At 41.6% G+C, this 25208-nt stretch overlaps 1 protein-coding gene across 7 annotated transcripts in view; it reads left to right on the top strand.

Moving 5' to 3' along the window:
- The window catches only part of LOC105478190 (protein phosphatase with EF-hand domain 1), a 148353-nt gene that overhangs the window by 83723 nt on the left and 39422 nt on the right, over positions 1-25208 (top strand). For all 7 annotated transcript variants that reach the window (XM_011735269.3, XM_011735267.3, XM_011735265.3 and 4 more), the window contains 3 exons: positions 15913-16079; positions 19253-19289; positions 20854-21003. In XM_011735269.3, the coding sequence (XP_011733571.1) occupies positions 15913-16079; positions 19253-19289; positions 20854-21003 (354 nt within the window). The remainder of the gene's footprint in view (positions 1-15912; positions 16080-19252; positions 19290-20853; positions 21004-25208) is intronic.

Genomic DNA, 25208 nt, shown 5'->3' with positions numbered 1-25208 from the left:
GGGAGGGCTGTCTTAGGGCAGACAACAATATTAGTTTTACTAGAGATATGTACAAATACAGATATAATGTTATAGTTTTTAACCAGGAGGCTCAAAGATTTGTAGAGCCATATCTTTTTTTTAACATACATCTCATACATTTTTTTTTTATTTTAATTTGGGTCTTCATTCAACATTATTGTGGTCTATGTATACATTAGGATTTGTACCTGATTGTATGTATTGTCTTTATTACATCATAAATGTCTAGATGGTACAGGATGGGGAGGGATGCAGTCTGTTTTATTTTTGTTTGTTCAGGGATGATCATGTCACATACCAGTCTTCTCTTCCAGTGCACCCTAATTATGCATGAGTGGAGTTGCCTATTATAAGGAATAAGTTCCAGCGTGCTCTCTTTTCTCCCCTGATTCGCCATCCTTGGGCTCAGTTGCTCTTCCAATGCTGTGCCTCCTTTTCATTTATTGCATTTGGCTTGTGAGAGCCAGCACAGAGGGCACAAAACTGCTCGGCCGGCATGGAGTTTCTCTGCATCTCTTTGATTGGATTTTTTTCTGTCTCTGAGCCAAGAGTTGCAGCCTGAATGTTTGCTTCAGGGACGACTGACTGAATATAGAAAACTGATCTTGAGGTCCCTGCCCTCACAGTGGTTACCCCTTTACACTAGTCTTCTGAATGTCTCTTTTTGATTAATGCATTTATTGTTCACCTACCCCTGTTATCCCCACAACTAGCATGCCAAATAATTGGGCATAGCATAGGTTTCTCAGATGAGTTGAAAGAAAATATATTCTGATTATTATTGTTACCAGAAAGGGGTCCCGATCCAGACCCCAAGAAAGGATTCTTGGATCTCGCACAAGAAAGAATTCAGGGTGAGTCCATAGAGTAAAGTGAAAGCAAGTTTATTAAGAAAGTAAAGGAATAAAAGAATGGCTACTTCATAGACAGAGCATCCCCAAGGGCTGCTGGTTGCCCATTTTTATGGTTATTTCTTGATGATATGCTAAACAAGGAGTAGATTATTCATGCCTCCCCTTTTTAGACCATATAGGGTAACTTCCTGAGGTTGCCATGGCATTTGTAAACTGTCATGGTGCTGGTGGGAGTATAGCCGTGAGAATGACCAGAGGTCATGCTTGTCGCCATCTTGGTTTTGGTGGGTTTTAGCTGGCTTCTTTACTGCAACTGTTTTATTAGGTTGGTGCAAAAAAAAAAAAAAAAAAAAAAAAAAAAGTAGCAGGTTGGTGTGGGAAGTCCAGGCAAAGGTTTGCTGGCAGGGACCCGAGGGGGCTGGTGAAAGAGCAATTCTGGACATCAGCCACAGAATCCAAGCTGGGTAGGGAAGGAAGAGAAGCCAGGATGGGCCAGTCAACTGGGAGAAGTAGGAGGATAGTAGGACTGGAATGCTGACCGACTGTGTCAGGGAGCAGGCTGACTGCAGTGAGGGCCGTGGGATAGTGGGAAATGCAGGGGGAGCAGTCCCAGGGCAAGGGATGCCCTGGGGTGGAGCCTAGAACATGGGCAGCCCAAGCCAGTGAAAGAGAATATTGGGGATAAGGTGGGCAAGGACCTGGAAAGCAGGTGTGTTCAACAGTGGGGGGCGCCACATGGACCCAGATGAGGAGCAGGGGAAGGAAGTTTAGTCAGAGGTCATGGGCCTGAAAGGAGGGTGGTGGGGTGTTTCTCTGTGAGCAGCCCTGCGGGCAAGTGGAGCCTCCCCTGCTCCTGGGCCTGAGGCGGGTGTCCTGGGGAGGGGTGGGTCCTTTCCTTCAGAAGGGCTGCAGGAGTTAGGAGTGCTCCTGTGCTCTGAAGGGAGTCCAGGCCTATGGAGGGTAGAAGGCTTTCTGAATAAGTTCAGGGTGGAAGGGGCTTCACTGACCAAGAAATGGAGATTCTACTGGCTCCACTGGAGTGCTGTGGGAGAGGTGGAAGGATGGACAGGGGATGGGATTTATTTAACTTGGGACGTAGCTCCTTACCAAATGTTCAGAAGTGTGGTCTGGCTATTGTTGACAATTACAATGTGAGGAAGGAGGAGGGGCGGGGTATGTGGAGAACAACAACAAACCTGGTCATTCTTTGTCTAGAGGCTTGGGAAATACATCAAAGGGAAAATAGTTGAGTAGATTAAATCAGGAACGTAGTCACTAAATTCCAAGGCGTTTAGAAAAGAAAATTTCTTTATTTCGTGTGAAAGTGTGATCAGGGATAGGACTCTGGAGTAGACAGATGAGAAAAGAGAATTCTAACATATTTCTTTAATTCTGTCTGCAAAACTATATGGAGCATATAAAACTGGAAGGTGCTAATGTAAAGATTGAACAGGAGGAGGTGGGTGGTAAGAAGTACTATAAAAGGAACTAAAGGTGAAAATATAGCATTCAAATGCAAGCAAGATATATTTGGAGAGCTAACCAATGACAGTGCTAGGGAAATGGAGATTGCTAGCCCAGTGATGAAAGACTAGGTCACTATTATATTTGGGATGGATTTGGGTAGAGAGGTGAGAGGGATGTCTGGAAAACAGAAGTGTGCAAGAGCCATGGATTAGAATTCTGGCAGGCGTGAGTGAGAAGAAGGTAAAATGCATCTTGGACATGGAATGAACCACATACACCAGAATCTCGAAACTGCCTGGTTTAAGGGGGGAAACCGAGGGAAGAGCCATTGATGACAGCAAGTTTCCACTTTAAGAAACTGAAAAGAGATCTAATGTACAACATGAGGACTATAGGTAATAAAATTGTACCATATATGGGATTCATGTCAAATGAGTAGATTGTAGCTGCTATTGCCACAAAAAAACAAAAAATGGGTAACTATGTCAGATGATGGATATATTAATTTGCTTCACTATAGTAACCTTTTTACTATATGTATGTATTCTGTAACATCATGATATGTTATACCTTAAATGTACATGGTAAAGTTTATTTTTAAAAAAAGAAAATAGCAACAATGATAAAGCAGTGGGGAAAATAGCTGATCAACAATATCATTAGTATTTTCAACCGTGGTACAGCAGAAAACCCGGAAACTATATTATTATTTTAAAGGAATTTATAATAAGTGAATGAATACATTACTTTCATTTATCTAGAAAAAGGAAAAAGGCCGGGCACAGTGGCTCACACCTGTAATCCTAGCACTTTAGGAGGCTGAGGTGGATGGATCACTTGAGGTCAGGAGTTCGAGACCAGCCTAGTCAACATGATGAAACCCCCATCTCTACTAAAAATACAAAAATTAGCCAGACATGGTGGTGCGTGCCTGTAATCCCAGCTACTCAGGAGGCCGAGGCAGGAGAATCACTTGAACCCGGGAGGTGGAGGTTGCAGTGAGCCAAGATTGTGCCATTGCACTTTAGCCTGGGGGAAAAGAGCAAAACTCTGTCTAAAAAAAAAAAAAAAACACGCACACACACACAAAACTGGAAAGGTAGTGTAGAGGTTGGGGGTGATGGTGCTTAGTCGCTTAGCTTATAGCAAAAGAATGTCCTAAGTTAAAAGCAGGAAAATGAAAGGCTGGGACACGGAGATATCTGAGGAAGCCCCGGCCATCTGATGATCTCTGGGTTTACCGAAGTCAGCATTTTGCCCTTTTCTGTCTCATTTATTTTTGTCTGCAGTTTAACTGCAGAATGATGATAGTTTGCGTGAATGTACTGCAGCCTAAAAGCATGAATACAAGCTGTTCTGGAAACAGTGTTTCTATATAAATATAAATGACAGTGATACCCACCTATCCTGATGTCAAACTTCAGTCTACTTTACTTACCTTCACTTACCACTCATATGTCCCGAACCCAGAATTAAGTAAAAAGGGTCTCTGAACACTTGAAATTGTTGACACAAATCCAATGAACCTTACTCACAGGACAGGCCTTAGGCCCCTTACTCAAAGACCCATGAACCAGTATCAATAAAACCTTCTCTCACACAAGGTTCATGTGAGTTTGCCTGTCTGACTACCCACCCCACAGTAGATTAGGGAGTGGGAGGGGAAGAGGGAAAATCAGAGATAATGACAGCAATGAAAATTTAAAAGTTCTGGCCGGGCACAGTGGCTCACACCTGTAATTCCAGCACTTTGGGAGGCTGAGGTGGGTGGATCACCTGAGGTCGAGTTCGAGACCAGCCCAAACAACATGGTGGAACCCCATTCTCTACTAAATACAAAAAAAATTAGCTTGGCGTGGTGGTGTATGCCTGTAATCCCAGCTACTTGGGAGGCTGAGACAGGAGAATCACTTGAACCTGGGAAGCGGAGGTTGCAGTGAGCCAAGATTGCGCTATTGCACTCCAACCTGGGCAACAAGAGCAAAACTCTGTCTCCAAAAAAAAAAAAAAAAATTAAAAGACAGAACTACAAAAATGAGATAAAAAACTGAAATACTAGTACTCAGCGATCTGGAGCTGTGGAGTGTAGGGAAGAGAGTTCTTGCCTTCTCAGAAGTGCCTGAGGGGATGTGTAGACTGATGAGCCTGCAAGGTCAAGAGAGTTTCAAGTTATAAGGTGTATACTCTTGGGGCCGGGCGCGGTGGCTCACGCCTGTAATCCCAGCACTTTGGGAGGCCGAGGCGGGCGGATCACAAGGTCAGGAGATCGAGACCACGGTGAAACCCCGTCTCTACTAAAAATACAAAAAATTAGCCGGGCGCGGTTGTGGGCGCCTGTAGTCCCAGCTACTCGGGAGGCTGAGGCAGGAGAATGGCGTGAACCCGGGAGGCGGAGCTTGCAGTGAGCCGAGATCGCGCCACTGCACTCCAGCCTGGGCTGGGCGACAGAGCAAGACTCCGTCTCAAAAAAAAAGAAAAAAAAAAAAAGGTGTATACTCTTAAGAAGTAAAGGGGGCCAGGCACGTGGCTTGTAATCCCAGCACTTTGGGAGGCTGAGGAAGGTGGATCTCGAGGTCAGGAGTTCAAGAGCAGCCTGGCTAATATGGTGAAATCCCGTCCCTACTAAAAATACAAAAATTAGCTGGGCATGGTGGCACACACCTGTAGTCCCAGCTACTCAGGAGGCTGAGGCAGAAGAATCGCTTGAACCCAGGAGGCGGAGGTTGCAGTGAGCCAAGATTGTACCACTGCATTCCAGCCTGGGCAGCAGAGGGAGACCCCATCTGAAAAAAAAAAAAAAAAAGAAGAAGTAGTAGTAAAGGGAGCAAATGGCACATTTTAAAAACTTCCAACCAAAATGGTTAAAGTAATTTTTAAAGGCATTTTAGCTTTCAAAGGAATAAGCTTCAGTGATCTGGAAAATCCATTTAAGCAATGCTTATAGTACGAATGAGGATATTGGGTCTTAGTCATAGGAGGATGAGAGAGCATGAAAAAAGAGAAAGCTTTGTTAAGAAAAGAGTAATGGGCCGTAAAAATAGATAAGGAAGAAAGGAAGAAGTACATCTCAAAGGAGGAGAGCAGTGAGGGGGGTGGGGGGGTGGATTTCTCTTGGTAGCATCACACACGAAGGTTGCCTGCTCAGATTACAGGAGGTGCATAACTATGACCTAAGCAATCACTTGATTGCTTTGGGAAATGGTAGAATTTCTGTGATGGTCTTTGTTTCTCACTGTAATACTTTGTACTAATCAATTCATCAACAACTGATTGAATCCCAATTACATTGTCGTACCTGACTCTGGTTCATTGGTAGAAGCTACAATTGAGTCACATCGGTGTAACCACAGGCTCCTAATCTTTTGTTTAGAAGTAGTGGCGGTGCTTTTACTTATCTTTATTTTACTATTGTTTTTAAGAGCAATAGATTTTGAATTGTGGGGAATAGTTTGGCAAACTACATCCTGTTGCAGATTTTTGGAGCTATAAGTGACCAAAGTTTATGTTATACTATGACTAACTGATTCTCTCCATCACTCAAAAGAGTGATGGACCATCATCTCAATTGGTGGTTTGCTAGACACTTTCTTCCTCATCAGTTCTTTTATACAGCATAGCATGAATAGGCTCTAAGGCTGGGGCTGGCCCAAAGCCAACCAAGGGCACAGCCTGAGAGACTGTTCTAATGTAGGGTCACTGAGAGGCCTCACCATGTTACTCTTTTCATCCAGGTGGTTGGTTTGGTTCAGACTCACCATATGCAAAAGTGAATCTGTCTACTAATGTATTCATTCAGTAAACTTTTATCTGGTCCCTATAGTGTTTAAGGTATCATATAAAAACTAAAAGACCATACAAAGATGAATACAAAGTTGATTTCACGTGGATTTATGAAATACCTATTATGAATGAGGCACTCTACTAAGGGTTGGCAATACAGTATGACTAAAACACAGTTGTTGGCCCCAAAGACATCACGGTTTAGTGGGGAAGATTGGCTGATAAAAAGACAAGATGGTTCAGGGTTGGACATGTTATGATTGGGATCAGCATGGAGCTCTAAGAGAACCCATTGGCAGAGCACCTAACCTTATGGAAGACTTTCTGGAAGAGATGACATTTCTGATGATCTCTTCAAAGAATTTTAGTAATTTAGTGATGCCTTAATCATGAAGGGAAGTTCTGGAGGATCATGAAAGATTTTATTCTCACACACTTTTTGTAGTGCCCTACAATAAATGGTGGGATTTATATTGTTCTTCATTGATTGTTTTGAGATTTTGATTTCTTCAATATTTGGTTGTCCTTAAAAATTGTATCAGCTAGCACCTGAATACTAAGGGAAACATTTTCAGCTCAGAATCGCATCTGGGTTTGAAAAGGACTCTTCCCCGCTGGGTACCACACTCCTAACCACAACAGACCTTTGCTAAAAGGGCATCTCAACTTTACATGGCTTCAAATATGATTTTATCATCAAGTGAAACAATTTACATATCATTAGTTAGGTCATATTTTTAGATTTTATTTTCTGAAAAGGTTAATTTTAATCAGCCCTTTTGCTTAATTAGAGTGACCAGTTTGAAATACTTCATTCAGAGCCTCAGATTAGTAAAATTACAAGATCTTCTTCCCTCATTGAATAGAAAACTTGAAATTTTAGATCAAGTATCACCAAATTAGTTTGTTAAATTGATGCCATGAGTGGCGACCTCCTGTCGCTGAAAAAGAGATGCATGTGAACAGAGAGATGCTAATGAACTCATAACCCTATGGGTACCATCCCGATGCTATCCAGGAGAAGCCCTGCTGCCTTGTTTTCCTTTTCTTTCTCTCTTCCCCACCATCCTCCACCCCTTACACCCATAATTTTCCAGCTGTGAAGGTAGTCAAACATTTTCTTTATTTTCTATCACTGAAATGCTTTACACTGCCACAGTGGCCAATTTTTTTTTCCTTTTGAGGTGAAGGTAGTATGTTACAATCAGAACAAACCTCTGAAATAGGGTCTGCAGAAGAAAAAAATTAACGTGGAGTTGATCAGAGCTTATTGTTTGATGTGCCTTCAGGAAATGTCCGAATTCATTGGGATAACTTCCAGACGTCTGTTGTAAAATGCTTCCGTAGGAAATAGGCGAGACTGTAGGTAAACATCTGGTTTTTGTCTCTGTTTAAGTTAATTAATTATGGTCTGCTATTTTTTCCCCCTACAGGTCATCTGACTGCAGTTCAGAGTTGTAGCTACTCTGGACTTTCTGTATCTGTCAGCTTAATCACCATGTCATAGATGGTTTGTTGCATATTAGCTGCAGAATGAGCCAGAGGATTTCGTTTACTAGAACTGGGTGGAGCGCATTTTATGGCATGAGGTTTTGCTTCTTTGAAGGAAACCCAGAGGAATGTCAGTAGCCGAAAGCCGAAATATCCTAGACACTCACGTCCCAGGAGACTAGTTCCTCATCATCCTGTGTGCTTTTTAGTTCCCTTATTACTCTAAGACTAAAGTGGATTCAAACCCAAACTATATAAAGTAATATGACTAATCCTGGAACAACAGGGCAGATCTTACACATCCAAATGAGTCTTGCCCTCTTTGATGCGGTTGTCTTGAGGGGCTTAACACTGAAAGGAGTTCAGTATACATTCAGGACTCCTTTTAGAATCACTTTCAGAGATGGTGACTTACTCTGTTGAATGAGCTTTATTATCACAAGTCTTAATCTCTTGAAGACGTGTGAGATTCTTGAAGAAAATCTTGAAGATTTTCTGAAAAGGTTAAAACTTGTTTAGTGTCAAGTGTGCTGCATAAGGTGGATAGATTAGTTGACCATTACTATTTGGGGCTTAAAATGAGGTTTAACTGAAGACATTCGTTGCTCTTTGCCCATAGTAGAGGTGAAATAAGATGTCACAGAGGTAGCAAAGAATTTACCCACAACAAATTCTGGTTTAATTGGAGATAAGAAGTTTTAAAACAAGAAAATCTGTCATCGCAATAGAAAGTGTGTTTACCATTCAAACATAATAAATACAATTTTAGACTATTGGATGCTTTCCTCAAATTTTGAAATTAAGGTTATACTGGTTTCATAAAATGAGTTAGAGAGATTTTCATCTTTTTCTCTTATTTATAATAATTTGAATCCCTGGGTTGCAAACTCAAACTTGGCTATACATTGCAGTCACCCAGGTGATTCTAATGTGCAGTCAAGGTTGGGCATCATGGATTTAAGTCACATTAAAACTATTTGCTCATGAAAATTGAAATAGAGTTCTGCTAAAAAGCCACATGGGGCCAGTGCACTGTTCATGTTTTCCTCTTCTTTTGAATCAGTTTTGCTAGGAAATTGATGATTTTCAAGGAAATCATGAAATTGGTTCAAAGAAAGAACCAATAAAATTTGGGCTTATATAAACCCAAATTATCCTTTTTATTTTGTTTCTATTTCCTTAGTTTCAGCTCTTCTTATTTGATGGGTTTTATTGTTCTTTTTCTAATTTCTTAAGATGAATACCGTCTTTCATGAACGTCTTTAATAACGAAGGTATTTAAGGCTACACATCTTTTCTGATTTTAGTTTTAATTAGACTTTCTATTGCACTTGTAATTTTGCTTTTAATTTTCTCTTTGATACAATACTTATTAAGATGATAATTTTTAATTTCCAAGAATCTTAATTCAAGGAGCTAGACTTTTTTTCCTAGTCACATTTTTATGAGAATGTATCCTGTGACATTTTTCGTATTTTGAATTTCTGAAGAGTTCTTTGAAGTCAAGTATGATACTGATTCTCATAAAAGCTCCATGGACATATAAAAAATTAATTATACAGTTGAGCCTTGAACAGTGCTGGGGTTAGGGATACCAATTCCCCACACAGTTGAAAATCTACATATAATTTTGACTCCCCCAAAACTTAACAACTAATAGCCTCCTGTTGGCTGGAAGCCTTAGCAATAACATAAACAGTTGATGAACACATATTTTGTATGTTATATACATTATATACTGTATTCTTACAATAAAGCAAGCTAGAGAAAAAAATATTATTAAGAAAATCTTAGGCCAGGTGTAGTAGCTCATGCCTGTAATCCTAGCACCTTGGGAGGTCGAGGTGGGCAGATCACTTGAGGCCAGGAGATTGAGACCAGCCTGGCCAATGTGGCGAAACCCCATTTCTACTAAAAATACAAAAATTAGCCAGGTGTGGTGGCACAGGCCTGTCGTCCCAGCTACTACAGAGGCTGAGGCAGGGGTTCACTTGAGAATCTACAGAGAATCGCTTGAGCCTGGGAGGCAGAGGTTGCAGTGAGCCGAGATTGCATCACTGCACTCCAGTGTAGGTGACAGGGCAACTCTCTCTCAAAAAAAAAAAAAAAAAAAAAAAAAAAAAAATATATATATATATATATATATATATATATATATATATATATATAAATAAAATATATTTGCTACTCATTAAGTGGAAGTGGATCATCACCAAAGTCTTTATGTTCATGTTGAGTAGGCTGAGGAGGAGGAAGAGGTGGGATTCGTCTTGCTGTCTAGGGGTGGCAGAGGGAGAAGAGCCACATATAAGTGGATCCATGCAATTCAAACTTGTGTTGTTTAAGGGTCAGCTGTATTCTCTTATTTGTAATACACAAAGTTCTTCATATATCTATTAAATCAAGTTTATTGGTTGTGTATTCAATTTTCCCATATTTTTTCTATTATATATACCTAAATATGTATATTATATGTTGCTGTACAACAAATTACCCCAATGCTTAATGACTTAACACTATAAACATTTAGTACCTCACAGTTTCTGTGGGTCAAAAATTTGGGTCAAGCTTAGCTGGATGGATTCTGGCTCAGGATCTCTCATGAGGTGGCAGTCAAACTATTGGCCAGGGCTGCAGTCATCTGAAAGGTTGATTTGTGCTGGGGGACCCATTTCCAAGATGGTTCACTCATGTGGCTGTAGACACAGCATTTCAGTTCCTCACTGACTGTTGGCAGAACAGCCACATGGGCTTCTCCACAAGGCTGCCTGATTATTCTTGTGACAGAGCAGCTGGCTTTCCCCAAAGTGAGTGATCCAAGAAAGAAAGCATGCAGGAAGCTGCAGTGACTTTTATAACTTAGTCTCCAGAGTTGCACAGCATCACTTTTGCTTTTATTTTCTCTTCATGAGAAGCAAGTCAGTAAGTCTTGCCTGCACTCAAGAGGAGGCAAATTAGGCTTCACCTTGTAAACAGAGAGCCAAAGAATTTATGGACATTATTTTAAAGCAGTAATTCAGTCCGAATAACACTCTGTGTATTTTTAAACAATTTCTTCTTGCATTTAGTAGTTAAATATATGAAGCAAAAATGAGTTCTTTTGTTTATTGAATACAAGTTCATGAGTTGTATTTTTTTCATAAAGTGCCTTTTATTATGACATAATGTTGCTTTGTGATCCTGTTTAGAACTTTAATCTTAAACTCAAACTTTGCCCAGTATTGACATTTCCATTCTTGCTTTCTTTTTGTTGCATCTACCTTGTTTTTAACCTTCTCTTATCTACTTTTTAACGTATATTTCTCATGAACAATATATACCTGGGTTTTGTATTTTAACACAGCCTGGTAATCTTAGTATTTTAATGAGAGAATTTAACCCATTCACACTTAGTATAACAACAGATATATTTGAAATTTTTCCTTCTACTTTGCTATTTCACTTTGTTTCACCCTTTTCCTTTTTGCTGTTTTGGTGAAGTTTTATTTTTTATTGTTTTATTTGGAATTTTTACTCTGCTTTTCCATTCACTAGTGCTTACCTTCCCACTTCTGATATTTCTAGTAAATAATGTGTATGTGTGTATTTCTCAAATAGCTATAACTTTATTCTTCCACTGTGATCCTCTCTCTCTCTCTCTCTGTTTACACACTCCATGTCCCCCATTCAGTTAAGATTTCTAGAGCATTTTATTTTTCTCCTCTCACCTCCCCTGTAAATCCTAGCTATTGCTCATACCATATGCTTAGTCTTGACCATTATTAGGTTTTCCTTCATAGCATGTCTCTTCTACTTCTAGAATCCTTGCTTAGTACTTAAATGCAAGTTTCATATTGTCATATTGATTTATATATAATTATATATTTAATGATTCATTGTTCACATCTGTATTCTTCCCTCTTGATCTTTCCCTGGCTTGAGGACTTTTAATTGTTAGTATGGTTATTTAGTTAGAGTGTTTTGTTGAGTGTTTTCCTCAGTGGGGAATGTGGATGCTATCTTCTGTGAATGCAGGCTCCTCGAATACAGGGACTTTGTATTGTTTACTTCTGTGTTCCTAGCACCTAAAACTGTGCCTGGTACATAACAAGCAATCGATATATGTTAGCTGTTTTGTGATATTAAATACTACATATTTGCATGTCTGTCTTTCACCCTGAGCATTTATGTTGTTGGTGATGGTTGATCTCTTACACATCTGCAAGTATTTTTCTATCACCCTGAGAACTTAATGTCTTGGCCACTGTAGAAATCTTGATTCAAAGTCCTTTTTCCTCTTTAATTTGTAGATTTTATTCTACCATCTCCTACCTCCCACTACTATAGACGAGAAGTCTGATGCTATGCTGATTTCTTTTCCTTTTGTAACTCGTTCTTTCTCCGTGGCCTCTTCTAATCTTTTTACCAGGTAGTAGGGATTTTGCCCCATCAATTGTGTGTAGAAGTCATGTTTCAAGCTTCAAATTGAAGTCTTTTTTTTAACCATAGAAAATGTTCTCTCTTATTTTTGTAATTATTGCCTCTTCATCTGTTCCTTTTTCCTGATTTTGGAATGCTTATTATTGGCATATTAAGTCTCTTGGCTTTGAATGCTAGTCTCTTATTTATTCTTCCTGATTTTCATCATTTTGATTTTACTCTGTGTGAGAGATTTTTCATCTGCTTGCTCTTTCAGGTCAATAATGTATTTTCCCCACCATTCTTTCTTTTAGTTACCTTTAACCCATTGATATTTTTTTTTTTTTTTTGAGATAGAGTCTCACTGTGTTGCCCAGGCTGGAGTGTACTGGCTCAATCTCAGCTCACTGCAACCTTTACCTCCCAGGTTCAAGTGATTCTCCTGCCTCAGTCTCACCCTCCTGAGTAGCTGGGAGTACAGGTGTGTGCCACCACGCCTGGCCATTTTTTAATATTTTCAGGAGAGATGGGGTTTCACCATGTTGGCCAGCCTGGTCTTGAACTCCTGACCTCAAGTGATCTGCCCACCTCAGCCTCCCGAAGTGTTGGGATTACAGGCATAAGCCGCTGCACCCGGCCAACCCACTGATATTTTAAGTTTGTATAGTATATTCTTAGTGCCAAGAACTAATAAGTTTTTGTTCTTTCTTGTATGTTCTTCTTATTACTTTAAAAATAAACTAGTTTTCTGTTTCCTCCAGTAGTCCTGTCTTATTAGCAACCATCTGCTTTAGTAGATCTGATTGGTCTGTCTCTCTCTAGTTGCCGGATCCTCTTAGGTACTAGCTTATTTCCATTTTCTATTTTCTGCTTAAGCTAGATTAAGCCTTCCCATAGTTGGAGGCACAACAGTTTCTACACCGCATCGAGTGTGAAAAGAAGTCTGTGTTTCTAGGTACCCCTAAATGCAAGCGATCTGTTCTTTTCGTTTCAGGGATGTGAAAGACATCTTCCTATACTTTTTCTAGTAGGATCCAACATTTCAGCTTCCCCTGCCTCCAAACCAAGACCACACACACGCTCTGAGGCAGAGCCACCCCGTTAATCAAGTGTCCACAGTCCCCTCAGGCCTAGTTCTTCCATGTTTTCACCCCAGGGCTCCCTGCCGCTGCTCCTCTAGCCCCCTTCAGACCTGGGCCAACAGAGTCCTTCAACAGTCCTCAGGTTCCTCCAGCTTACTCACCCTAGACAGCTGAAGGCTGGGGGAAAGAAGAGTAACAGAGATCAGAGATGCAGAATCCTTCCCCCTTTCTTTGTGGTTGGTTGGTTGGTTGGTTGGTTGGTTGGTTTTAGACAGGGTCTCACTGTGTCACCCAGGCTGGAATATAGCGGTGTGATCTCAGCTCCACTGCAGCCTCGACCTACCTGGCCTCAGGCAATCCTCCCACTTCAGCCTCCTGAGCAGCTGGGACTACAGGTGTACACCATCACACCTGGCTAATTTTTTTGTACTTTTTGTAGAGAAGGGGTTTCGCCATGTTTCCCAATCTGATCTTGAACTCCTGGGCTCAAGCAATCCACCCACCTCGGCTTCCCAAAGTGTTAGGATTACTGGTGTGAGCCATCATGCCCAGCCTTCTTTACATTTTGCTGAACAATAGCCTATATTTTTGCAACTGGTTTACACTAAGCCCAGTGTGAATAAGGTTATATGAATTAATACATAAGAAAATATTGGCGCTGTGTGCAGTGACTTACGCCTGTAATCCCAACACTTTGGGAGGCTGAGGCAGGTGGATGACCTGAGGTCGGGAGTTCGAGACCAGTGTGACCAATGTGGTGAAACCCCATCTCTACTTAAAATACAAAATTAGCCAGGCGTGGTGGCAGGTGCCTGTAATCCCAGCTACTCGGGAGGCTGAGGCAGGAGAATCGAGAATCACTTTAACCTGAGAGGCGGAGGTTGCGGTGAGCCAAGATCACGCCATTGTACTCCAACCTGGGCAACAAGAGTGAAACTCTGTCTCAAAAAAAAAAAAAAGAAAGAAAGAAAATATTGGAATCTTAGAATTAGAAATAACTTGGTCATAATAAAATAAGTCTCTTAATTTGTATGTTGCTTTACCATTTTAATGCAATTTTATACACATGTTTTCATTTGAGTTCCAAAATAGCCCTGTGTGGTAAGTATGGAAGTTATCATCCACACTTGACAGATAAGAAGACTACAGCTCATAAAGGTTACATCACTTGCCCAAGGACACATGGGTAATGAATGGACCTGGACCAGAGAATTCACCTTCTTATCACACTATGCCACTGCTTGTTTATTTGTTTGTTTGCAATTGCCTTCAGAACATGTTACATTGTATAACTGATTTCTAGAATCCCTAAATTATATGCTATAACCTGTATTATATTTTTTCAATTATTTCTATTATGCTGATATGAGCAATTTAAAAATGTGTATACATAATAGGATATTGAGTATAAAGTAATAAGATTTTTAAATGTAGTTGGAAATCTAATGAAACAGAAATTTGAAAATCATTTGAAAAAGATTACTATTACTAGAATATGTGTATTATTTCCTGAAGGTAGCCATTTTGTTTCTCTCTTCTTTTGTTTTTTTTGTTTCTTTTTTTTTTTGTTTTTTAAACATAGTCTTTCTCTGTTGCCCAGGCTGGAGTACAGTGGTGTAATCTTGGTTCATTGCAACCTCTGCCTCCCAGGTTCAAGCGATTCTTCTGCCTCAGCCACCTGAGTAGCTGGGATTATAGGCTCACACCACCATGCCTGGCTAATTTTTGTATTTTTAGTAGAGATGGGGTTTTGTCACATTGGCCAGGCTGGTTTCAAACTCCTGACCTCAAGTGATCTGCCCGCCTCAGCCTCCCAAAGTGCTGGGATTAAAAGTATGAGCTACCATGCCTGGCGAAAGTAACCTTTTTGAAGGAGGACATGCATTTTTATATATGAGTAGTTAAGTTTGTCTCTTTGTAATATATTTTTAAAACATTTGAATTTGTCTATTATGCAGTAGAAGCCATGCAGTAGGGAAATGGCCCTCTCCTTATCAAACATGACATCGAGAAAATGTAACCAGGTTACATATGTTTGTTTTGTTTTAGAGTTTTATAGTATAAGACTAAATGAATTAGTAGCTATTTTAAAGACCAGACCTTTGTTCTGATCTCTGCTGCTTTTCATGCTAACGCTATATTTAAAAGTATTATCTCATACTCAAGAGTGATATTAAAAATACTTAAAAACTGATATGGCCCGGTCAGTGGTCACTGAGAATGTACACGGGCTCTGCAGACCTGCTGTAGTTGCTGGCTGGCAGTACCTCTGACCTGCTCAGCCACATCACACCGCACCCTTCACTTGCCTGAGTGCTTTCATCTCCATTCTCCCAGGTGATCTGGGGAGGGATGTAGTGCCATCCCCATTTTGCAGATTGGGGGAATCACAGCCCCAAGGAGCTGACCATAAGGCCCCTTAGAATAAAAGATTTCTGGCTCTTAGTTTGGTGTTCTTCCTTGGATAGAAGTTTCCCTCTTTTCAGAGGAGAAGGAAGAGGTGAGAATAGCCATATTTGATAAGACAAATACCTGCTCCTTTCAGAGGAAACTCATAGTAGGTGGTGGGTAGAATTAGCACCACCCCATCCTCTATGGAATCTTGCATTCTTGAGCAGATTTGTCACTTTCAGGGCCTTTGCAGGAGATGCTTGTCCTGGAAGAGTAAAACTGGCTCAAGCAAGAGAGGAGATGTTTCCTGGTGGAAGAATCTGACTCAGCCTCTTTTCTGCATATTAACAGGGATGTTACGTACACAGCCTTACTTTAAAAGTATATTCTTTTAATTCCTTGTTTTTTCCCTTCTCCTCCTTCCACAGAATGGTCTCCCCTCAGAGAGCAACCCATACGTTTTTAATGGTGACTTTGTAGATCGAGGAAAGAACTCCATAGAGATCCTAATAATCCTGTGTGTGAGTTTTCTTGTCTACCCCAATGACCTGCACTTGAACAGAGGGAACCACGAAGATTTTATGATGAATCTGAGGTAACCCAGGCCTTTAGATTTTCTCTTTTAAAAGTTTCACACTCTGGAAAATGCTGTCATATTTAGTTCCTAACAGAGATACAAGTGAGTGTATTGGAAGAGGGATGAGGGGGATCTCAAGGAGGACTTCAGTTCTTACCCTTTTCACCACCCCCATTCGTCTGCTGAGTATCAGTTGCCCTGAAACTCCCTTCCTATCTTTTCTTCCAGTTCTGTCCATTCTTTTCCCTTCTATTATGTTCTTTCTCTTGCTCCCATGCCCGACCTTCACAGGCTAAATTGTGTGTTGGATAGGTGTGTGAGGCCGGGTTTGGAGGTGTGGAAGGTTCTTCGAGCATACTTGGATGGAATCGTTCTGTTACTACTCTTGGCTTGCCTCAGATATTGTCTCAGAAACTAGTTCCATGTTTTTCACCAATGCGTGTATTGTTTTATGACACGGTAATTGCTTCTGGCATTGTTTCACATAAACATATTTACAAACACAGCATTTCAACTATCTAACTCACCGGAAACTTGAGGAATAAAGATTGGTTAGATGGTTTAAGAATCTTTGCTGGAAGGCACAGTAGATGACAAATGTTCCCTTTTCCCTTCTTTTTTCCTTCTTTAAAAAAAATCTCTTGTTTTATGAAAAACAGAAATCAGTTTGCTCTAGGACAGTGGAAGATATGGCATGTCTCATGCTTTTGGTCCTGGGCTTTTGGGTGCCTTGATAAAGCTCAACAACTGATTAGTTTTGTCTTTGGGGCAGTTTGGCACCTGGCTTGAGTACAGAGTTTCAATTCTAATTCTCAAGGTATGGAAGCAAATGCTAAAACCATGAAGGAAAAAAATCCCAGGACTATTATCAGAGGCCCATTATATAAAATATAGCTCAATACTTTAATTTAGGCATGCTGTTTATCCTTATTGCCTATCATATTTATCTAGTGTCTATGATGGTTAATGAAGGAGACATGGCCCCTGCCCTCATAGAGCTTACATCTAGCAGGGAAGACGCATGTTGAGCAGGTTTTTCAAGTGTGATGAGTTTGTAAAGGGAGAATCCAACCTTGTCTGAGGGATGATGGAAGGTTCCCCCATAGAAATATGGCATTAGCCTGACAGCTGAAGAATGAATTAGGCAATCAAGAAAGAGCCATAGAGGGGGATGGGAAACAGTGTTCCACAGTGAGGGGACAACTTATGCAGAGCTCAGGACAAGACTGTTTAGTTGTGAAAGAAGTTCAGGAGGGCAGGGGCATAGACTGAGGGACAGGGTGGTGCCTGATAGGGCTGGAGACATAAGAAATGATTGGATGGTTCAAAGGAATTTGGAAGGACTTCCTAGAACAAGAGAATGTCACCGAAGAATGTCATAAAATTTGTGTTTTAAAATGCAGTAGGGGGAGAGAGTTGGAGAGGGGCAAGAGTGAACAGGTCAATTAGGAAGTAGTTGAAGGTTAAAGGGATAGATAATGGGTTCTCATTTAGACTAGGGTAGTGGTGATGGAGATGCAAAGAAATAGATTCAAGAGGAATTTAGGCAATGATGATTTAAGGCTCAGTAACTGGATATGGGGGAGCTGAAAGAGGAGGGAATCGACTGTGCATGGTAGCTCATGCCTGTAATCCCAGCACTTTGGGAGGCCGAGGTGGGCGGATCGCAAGGTCAGGAGATCAAGACCATCCTGGCTAACACGGTGAAACCCCGTCTCTACTAAAAAGTACAAAAAAATTAGCCAGGTGTGGTGGCAGGCGCCTGTAGTCCCAGCTTCTTGGGAGGCTGAGGCAGGAGAATGGTGTGAACCTGGGAGGCGGAGCTTGCAGTGAGCCGAGACCGTACCACTGCACTCCAGCCTGGGCTACAGAGTGAGACTCCATCTCAAAAAAAAAAAAAAAAAAAAAGAGAGAGGAGGGAATCAAGGGTGGCCTCCAGGTTCCCAGCTTGAGTTTGGGGGTACAGTGCATCATTCAGTGATATTGGGAATGTGTGGAAAGAGGATAGAGGTTGGGATGAGGGGGAATGATGAATTCAGTTTGGGGTAAGCTGATTTGAAGTACTATTGAGTAGGCAGTTGAGTGTACATATGTGTCCAGAGATCAGAAATGAAGTGTGGCCTGGAACATCATCCTGTGGTATTGACACTAGATAATAACTGAAAGCCTGGGCAGGGATGAGATTCCCAAAGGAGAAAGTGAGGGGAGAAGAGAGCCTAGGATGGAATCTGAAGGAACCGCCACATTTAAGGTGAAGTAGAGGAGAGCTTGCAAAAGAGGCTCAGAAGAGCCAGGAGGAAAACCAAAGAGTTTATGGTCACAGAATCCAAGGGAAGAAAAGTTTTCTAGAAGGATGGTAGAGTCAGCTGTATTTAGTGTTTCAGAGAGGGCGAGAAAGGTGAGGACTGCAAGGTATCCATTGGATTAAACAGTGTGGACACCTTTGGTGAGTACCGAATGGAATTCATCTGAGAAAACATAACGTTACACTGTAGAAGCCTGATGTGACATGATTTCCATGGAAAGCTAGAGTGAGTGTATTGCATTTCATCTTCACAGTGTTGGATATTAAGTGCATGTACTGTTATCCCAAAGCAAGGAAAAGTAACAGAAATATTGTCATCATTGAATCTCCCTTCACTACTACTATTCAGGCATTAAGATTCCTGACACTTTCTATTAAAATCCTCAATACCATTATGGGATCTATATCAGAGAGAGCATAACAAGCCAACTTGTTACCTTCTAGGCCTTTATCTTTGTTCAGTCTTTTCTTTTTTTCCAATCATTTACTGTATAGGATGTCTGAGAAATTCTATCTAAATGAAAAGTCTTCTCCCACACAGCTTCCCCCAGCTACCACAGCATGCTTCTCTGCATACTTGTAACATTTACACAACCTGTGCCTACCATATATTTCTTAAGTTGTCTTATAATTGTTTCACAGAAATCTATCTTCTTTACCCAGCTATACTATAAGCTCCTTGAGGGTAGGGATGATGTCATTGGTTGCTTTTATGCTTTCCAGTCATGTGTAGCAAAGACTCAGGTAAGTAACGCTTCCAACTGAACTCTGGTTTCTTGAGTTCTTGGTGCTTGTGATACTGAGATGCCAAGGACTCCCCTTTTTGCATGACTCATGGAAGCAGGCGTTATCAACAATCAAATCATTTAAATCCCATTTTTTTTAGGTATGGCTTCACAAAAGAAATTTTGCATAAATATAAGGTAAGACATCCTTTTTTTTTCTTTTTCTTTTTCTTTTTTTTTTTAGTATTCATTTTGCTGTTTCTATGGAGAAATTTAAAAAGAGCCAAGAAAGACCAGATTGATGCTTTAGGAAAGGTGATAGGCCAGCTAGTCAGAATGCATGCCAATAAAATACAAGCACAGCAGGAAGCCCTGGCCACAGTAAAGTCTTATATTTTCTTTCTGGATTAAGCCACACTTTTTCATTGTGAGTTTTGTGTAAGTTTTAGCATAGATACATATTTCATCGCTTTAAAGGTACCAAGGATTTGTTTTACTTAGGTGTGGTAAAACATGCAGACATAGAAATGACTGTCATGAAGGAAGAGATTTTTATTTACAGTTCTCTGGAAAAGGGAGGCACTACATGCCACCCTGGGGGACCGCGTGGGGGAGCACCAGAGTTGGTCAGAAGGCAGAGGGAGGCTGGGTGTGGTGGCTCACACCTGTAATCCCAGCACTTTGGGAGGCTGAGGCAGGCAGATCACAAGATCAGGAGATCAAGACCAGCCTGACCAACGTGGTGAAACCCTCTCTCTACCAAAAATATAGAAATTAGCTGGGCATGGTGGCACGCTCCTGTAATCCCAGCTACTCGGGAGACTGAGGTAGGAGAATAGCTTGAACCCGGGAGGCATAGGTTGCAGTGAGCCGAGATCGCACCACTGCACTCCAGCCTGGGCAACAGAGTGCGACTCCGTCTCAAAAAAAAAAAAAAAGAAGGCAGAGGGAGCGAGGGGAAAACACGGTTGAGAGCCTTGATTGTGGTTTTTGTAGGACAGAGGGCGGAGGGAAGCATCTGAGTGTAATCTGGTTTAGGACTGACCAGTTTGAGTGATTTCAGCCTGCTCTGGGCCACAGAGGTTGTCCCTAGTTGTCTGGTACCTGGCCCCAGGAGGAGGAGTGTGAGAGCTCCATAAAGAAGGTAGCTGGGGTGTGGGCTCTCCATTGCTTGGTTTGCTTATGAAGGGCGAGTCATTGACTATCTAGGAATTAGCTAGCCCTGGGAGGGACAGTCTCTCCTTCAGAGTCAGCAAGGCCCCAAGATGTCATAGTATCAAAAATACAGAATAAAGGGCCGGGCACAGTGGCTCACACCTGTAATCCCAGCACTTTGGGAGGCTGAGGTGGGCGGATCACCTGAGGTCAGGAGTTCGAGACCAGCCTGGCCAACATGGAGAAACCCCGTCTCTACTGAAAATACAAACATTAGCTGGGCGTGGTGGCACACGCCTTTAGTCCCAGCTACTTGGGAGGCTGAGGCAGGAGACTCGCTTGAACCTGGGAGGCAGAAGTTGCAGTGAGCCAAGGTGGCGCCACTGCACTCCAATGTGCAACAGAGCGAGACTCCATCTCAAAAAAAAAAAAAAACCACACACACACAGAATAAAAAGACATGATAAATACATGCTAACTGGTTAGTGACTCCTTGCTGACTTCCTTTGAGTGGCCTGAAAACCATTACTTTTTGTCCATACATGGGGACTATTCAATAAACTGAACCTATCAGAAAAACAAAACTTACTCAAGCTCTTACTTACAGCTACATGGAAAAAGAATCTTACAAATCTTGGAAGAACTCTATGCCTGGCTCCCAATCGGTACAATCGTTGACAATGAAATCCTGGTCATCCATGGTGGGATATCAGAGACCACAGACTTGAATTTACTCCACCGTGTAGAGAGGAACAAAGTAAGAAGTAATGTCGGCATGAATCTTCTCTCAGGGATTTAGAAGGGAATACGTACCTCTTCATTTATTATTTTGAATTGATTTGTGTTTTAGTGGTTGTAACTCTAAAAAGATTATAGATTTTATTAGAGTATATAAAAGTATACATTTTAAGAAAAATCTATGACTGCATGATAAAGAACTAAGTGGGTAACTTCTATATATGGAAAAAAATTTAAATTCATGTTGAGGGTGGAAAAATGAGGAAATGTTGGCATTTTATGTCGTTTCTAAAAGTGAAAAATCCTGATTTTTAAAATTAAAATCTCAATTAATTCATTCATTTATATTGTGGTAAAATATACATAACATAAAACTTGCCACTGTAACCATTTTTAAGTGTATAGTTCAGAGGTATTAAGTATATTCACATTGTTATGCAACCATCACCATCACTACCATCTATTTACAGAATTTTCCATCATCCCAGACTGAAACTCTGGACCCGTTAAACACTAACTACCCAGTCTCCCCTCTCCCAGCCCCTGGCAACCACCATTCTACCTTCTGTCTATGAATTTCACTACTCTAGGTACTTATATAAGTGAAATCACTTATATAAGTGCAATTTATTTCTGAATTGATATGATTTCCCACATAATACACATCAAATAACTTAGGATAATTTTTTTGGAAATATTTTTTGAAATGTTTAAATAATCATGCTAAATACAAGCAGAGCGGGAACTAGTATGGAACCTCTGAGACAAGTGGCAATGTGGTGCCTGTGAAGATGTCACGCCTCGTGAAGGGTTCCTTGGACGGGTCTTACAGGGTCACTGGAGTTGTCTTCCTCCTCTACCTGGGCCAAGAGGAAGCCCTTAGGCTAGAGGTGTAGGGGGCGCCACATGGGTTGAGGACCAGTAATAGCAGTGGAGCCAGATGATGCTCTATGGTCCTAGTGGGAAACCTGAACTGTTACCCCTCAGGACTGATCATCAACTTCCAACCAACCTGGGCGGGGGGCGTCTAGAGCTGGAATTTAATCTGATAGAGACAGAAATGTGACCCCAGCGGCACCTTGACTTTTTGGATCCTTTATACCTTTATACACATGTGAATGAGAACGTTGTTGCTAGCATCCTCCCGTCTTTTTAATTAAAGTTTAATAAGTCTGACCTCCAGACCAGATGAGATCCCCTTTTATATACTGTCAAGCCCCTTGTACATATCTTTCATCACAGTTACCAAATTTAAGTAAGAAATTGTGGTACTGTTTGTTTATTATCTTCCTCTGTTTTTCTAGTCCATTGATAAAACCCCAGCACCTGGGATGTAGTAAGTATTTAATATTCATTAACTATCTCCTGAGAGATTTAAGATCAAAGCAGGGCAAACCTAAAACAAAACTGAGGCCGGGCACGGTGGCTCACACCTGTAATCCCAGCACTTTGGGAGGCCGAGGCAGGCGGATCATGAGGTCAGGAGATTGAGACCATCCTGGCTAACATGGTGAAACCCTGTCTCTACTAAAAATACAAAAAATTAGCCGGGCGTGGTGGTGGGCACCTGTAGTCCCAGCTACTCGGGAGGCTGAGGCAGGAGAATGGCGTGAACCCAGGAGGTGGAGCTTGCAGTGAGCTGAGATCGCGCCACTGCACTCCAGCCTGGGCGACAAGGCGAGACTCTGTCTCAAAAAAAAAAAAAAAACTGAATAGAAAGTTTTTTACAGCCCTCTCCTGATTCTGTGGTGATTTTACATACCACCCTTTCCCACCTCACCAACTGATGATGGTGCGTCCTGGCTTATATCTGTTGTCCTGTTGTAATTATTAATAGTACCTCCTTTTACTCTTAAAAAAAGAAAAATCCCAGTTGCAGCCAGGCATGCTAGCTCACCCCTGTAATTCCAGCACTTTGGGAGGTTGAGGTGGGCAGATCGCTTGAGACCAGGAGTTTGAGACCAGTCTGGTCAACATAGCAAGACCTCAGCTCTACAAAAAAGAAAAAAATTAGCCAGGAGTGGTGGTGCACACCTGTGGTCCCAGCTACTTGGGAGGCTGAAGCATGGGGACTGCTTGAACCCAGGAGTTTGAGATTGCAGTGAGCTATGATTGCACCACTGCACTCCAGCCTGCATGACAGAGAGACCTTGTCTCAAAACAAACAAACAAACAAACAAACAAATGCAACAAAACCCAGTTGCAATAAAATTTAAGCCCACTCTAAGTTTAAGGTACCTTTCCCATTATATCAGTGAGTAGTCAAGCCAATAAGACATTTTGATCAAGATATAATAGTCAGTATTAACATAATGAGTGGATTAGATTCTAGCCAAGAGCACAAGGGAACATGATGTCTTTGTCAGTCAAATATTGGCAAACACAGGGCATGAATGCCACACTCTATCGCCACCTGCCCTATGACTACAGTGCTAATCAGTCATGGCAGCCTCTTCCAATTGATCAGATTGGAAACTTTTGCTTTCCTGAAGTTAGCCTGAGCAGCCAGGTCTATCAAGGGCTTTTTGAGATATTGAGAAGATGCCTCTGGGATGTCCCTCACTAGCTCTGTGGAGATCCCAAGTTGAGAGCCACCTTAACATAGTAAAGACTGTGAGGCTGTAACATTAGACAGACAGAACTAGGTTAACATCCTGCCTCTGCCACTTCCTGGGTGACTGGGCAACATACTGAAGTTTTTAATCCTTGGTTTCCACACTTATAAACTGAAGATAAAAATACCTACCATATTGGATTGTTGGGATGATTAAATGTAATTACCTATATGAAGAAAATGGTGGCCAGGTTTGGTGGCTCACACCTGTAATCCTAGCACTTTGGGAGGCTGAGGCACGCGGATCATTTGAGGGTAGGAATTCAAGACCCGCCTGGTAGCTGGGCGCGGTGGCTCAAGCCTGTAATCCCAGCACTTTGGGAGGCTGAGACGGGCAGATCACGTGGTCAGGAGATCGAGACCATCCTGGCTAACACAGTGAAACCCCGTCTCTACTACAAAATACAAAAAAACTAGCCGGGCGAGGTGGCGGGCACCTGTAGTCCCAGCTACTCCAGAGGCTGAGGCAGGAGAATGGCGTAAACCCGGGAGGCGGAGCTTGCAGTGAGCTGAGATCCGGCCACTGCACTCCAGCCTGGGCGACAGAGCGAGACTCCATCTCAAAAAAAAAAAAAAAAAGACCCGCCTGGTCAGAAAGGTGAAACCCTGTCTTTACTAAAATACAAAAAAATAGCTGGGCATGGTGGTACACACTTGTAATCCCAGCTACTTGGGAGGCTGAGGTGGGAGGATCACTTGAACCCAGGAGGCTGACGCTGCAGTGAACCAAGATCAAGCCACTGCACTCCAGCCTGGGCGACAGTAAAACACTATTTCAGAAAAAAAGAAAGAAAGAAAAAAAAAAGAAAAGGGAAGGGAAGGGAAGAAAATGGCATATACTACTAAACATATAGCTCTCTCCTCCAGTTCTCTCTTCTTTTTTCCTGATATTTGATTCTGAGGTTTGTGTTTCAGTCACCAATACAGATCCTGGGGAGGAGTTTGTGGGCCAGCAATTTTCTCAAGATACCTAAAGTTTCACCTCCTTCAGGGATCACTGTTCTACCTGCTCATAAGACTGGCTTTAAAGATAGAAATTCAACTTGTATATTGTTTGTGTCTTCTACCTTTCCTTGGGTGAGGTTGAACTGGTAACACACACTTGTTGTATTAAATATCGTTGAACTATAGTGAAAATGATAGGTTCAACCATTTGGAACTCTATCAGATGAGACATAAAAGTAGATTTTTCCAGTCCAATTTTATAACCCCCACTTTCCCATCCCATAGGACCCTCCAACCCTCTGTGGCAGGAGGGACCGTACTTCCTGATTTACACCGGTGGTCACCATGGTATCATTGTTAACAGGGGAGGGGAAGGGTTGGGGGAATTTGATGACAACCTCTATTCTAGGTTCATTTAAGGTATTTTGTAAGGTGGGCAGGTTGAGGGGGGTCAACGCAGAGGGACTAAAGAATGAAGGTGGCTCATGCCTATAGTCCTAGCACATCGTGAGGCCGAAGTGAGAGGATCACTTGAGACCAGAAGTTCAAGACCAGACCAGCCTGGGTAACATAGCAAGACCCCATCTCTACCAAAAAAAAAAAAAAAAAAAAAAAAAAAAAGAAGTGAGTTGTGTGGACCCAAGTCCAGAGGGTCCTCCCAGAAT

Source organism: Macaca nemestrina, chromosome X (assembly GCF_043159975.1).
Source record: "Macaca nemestrina isolate mMacNem1 chromosome X, mMacNem.hap1, whole genome shotgun sequence".
Lineage (NCBI taxonomy): Eukaryota > Metazoa > Chordata > Mammalia > Primates > Cercopithecidae > Macaca > Macaca nemestrina.
This window is presented reverse-complemented; position numbering and strand designations above follow the sequence as displayed.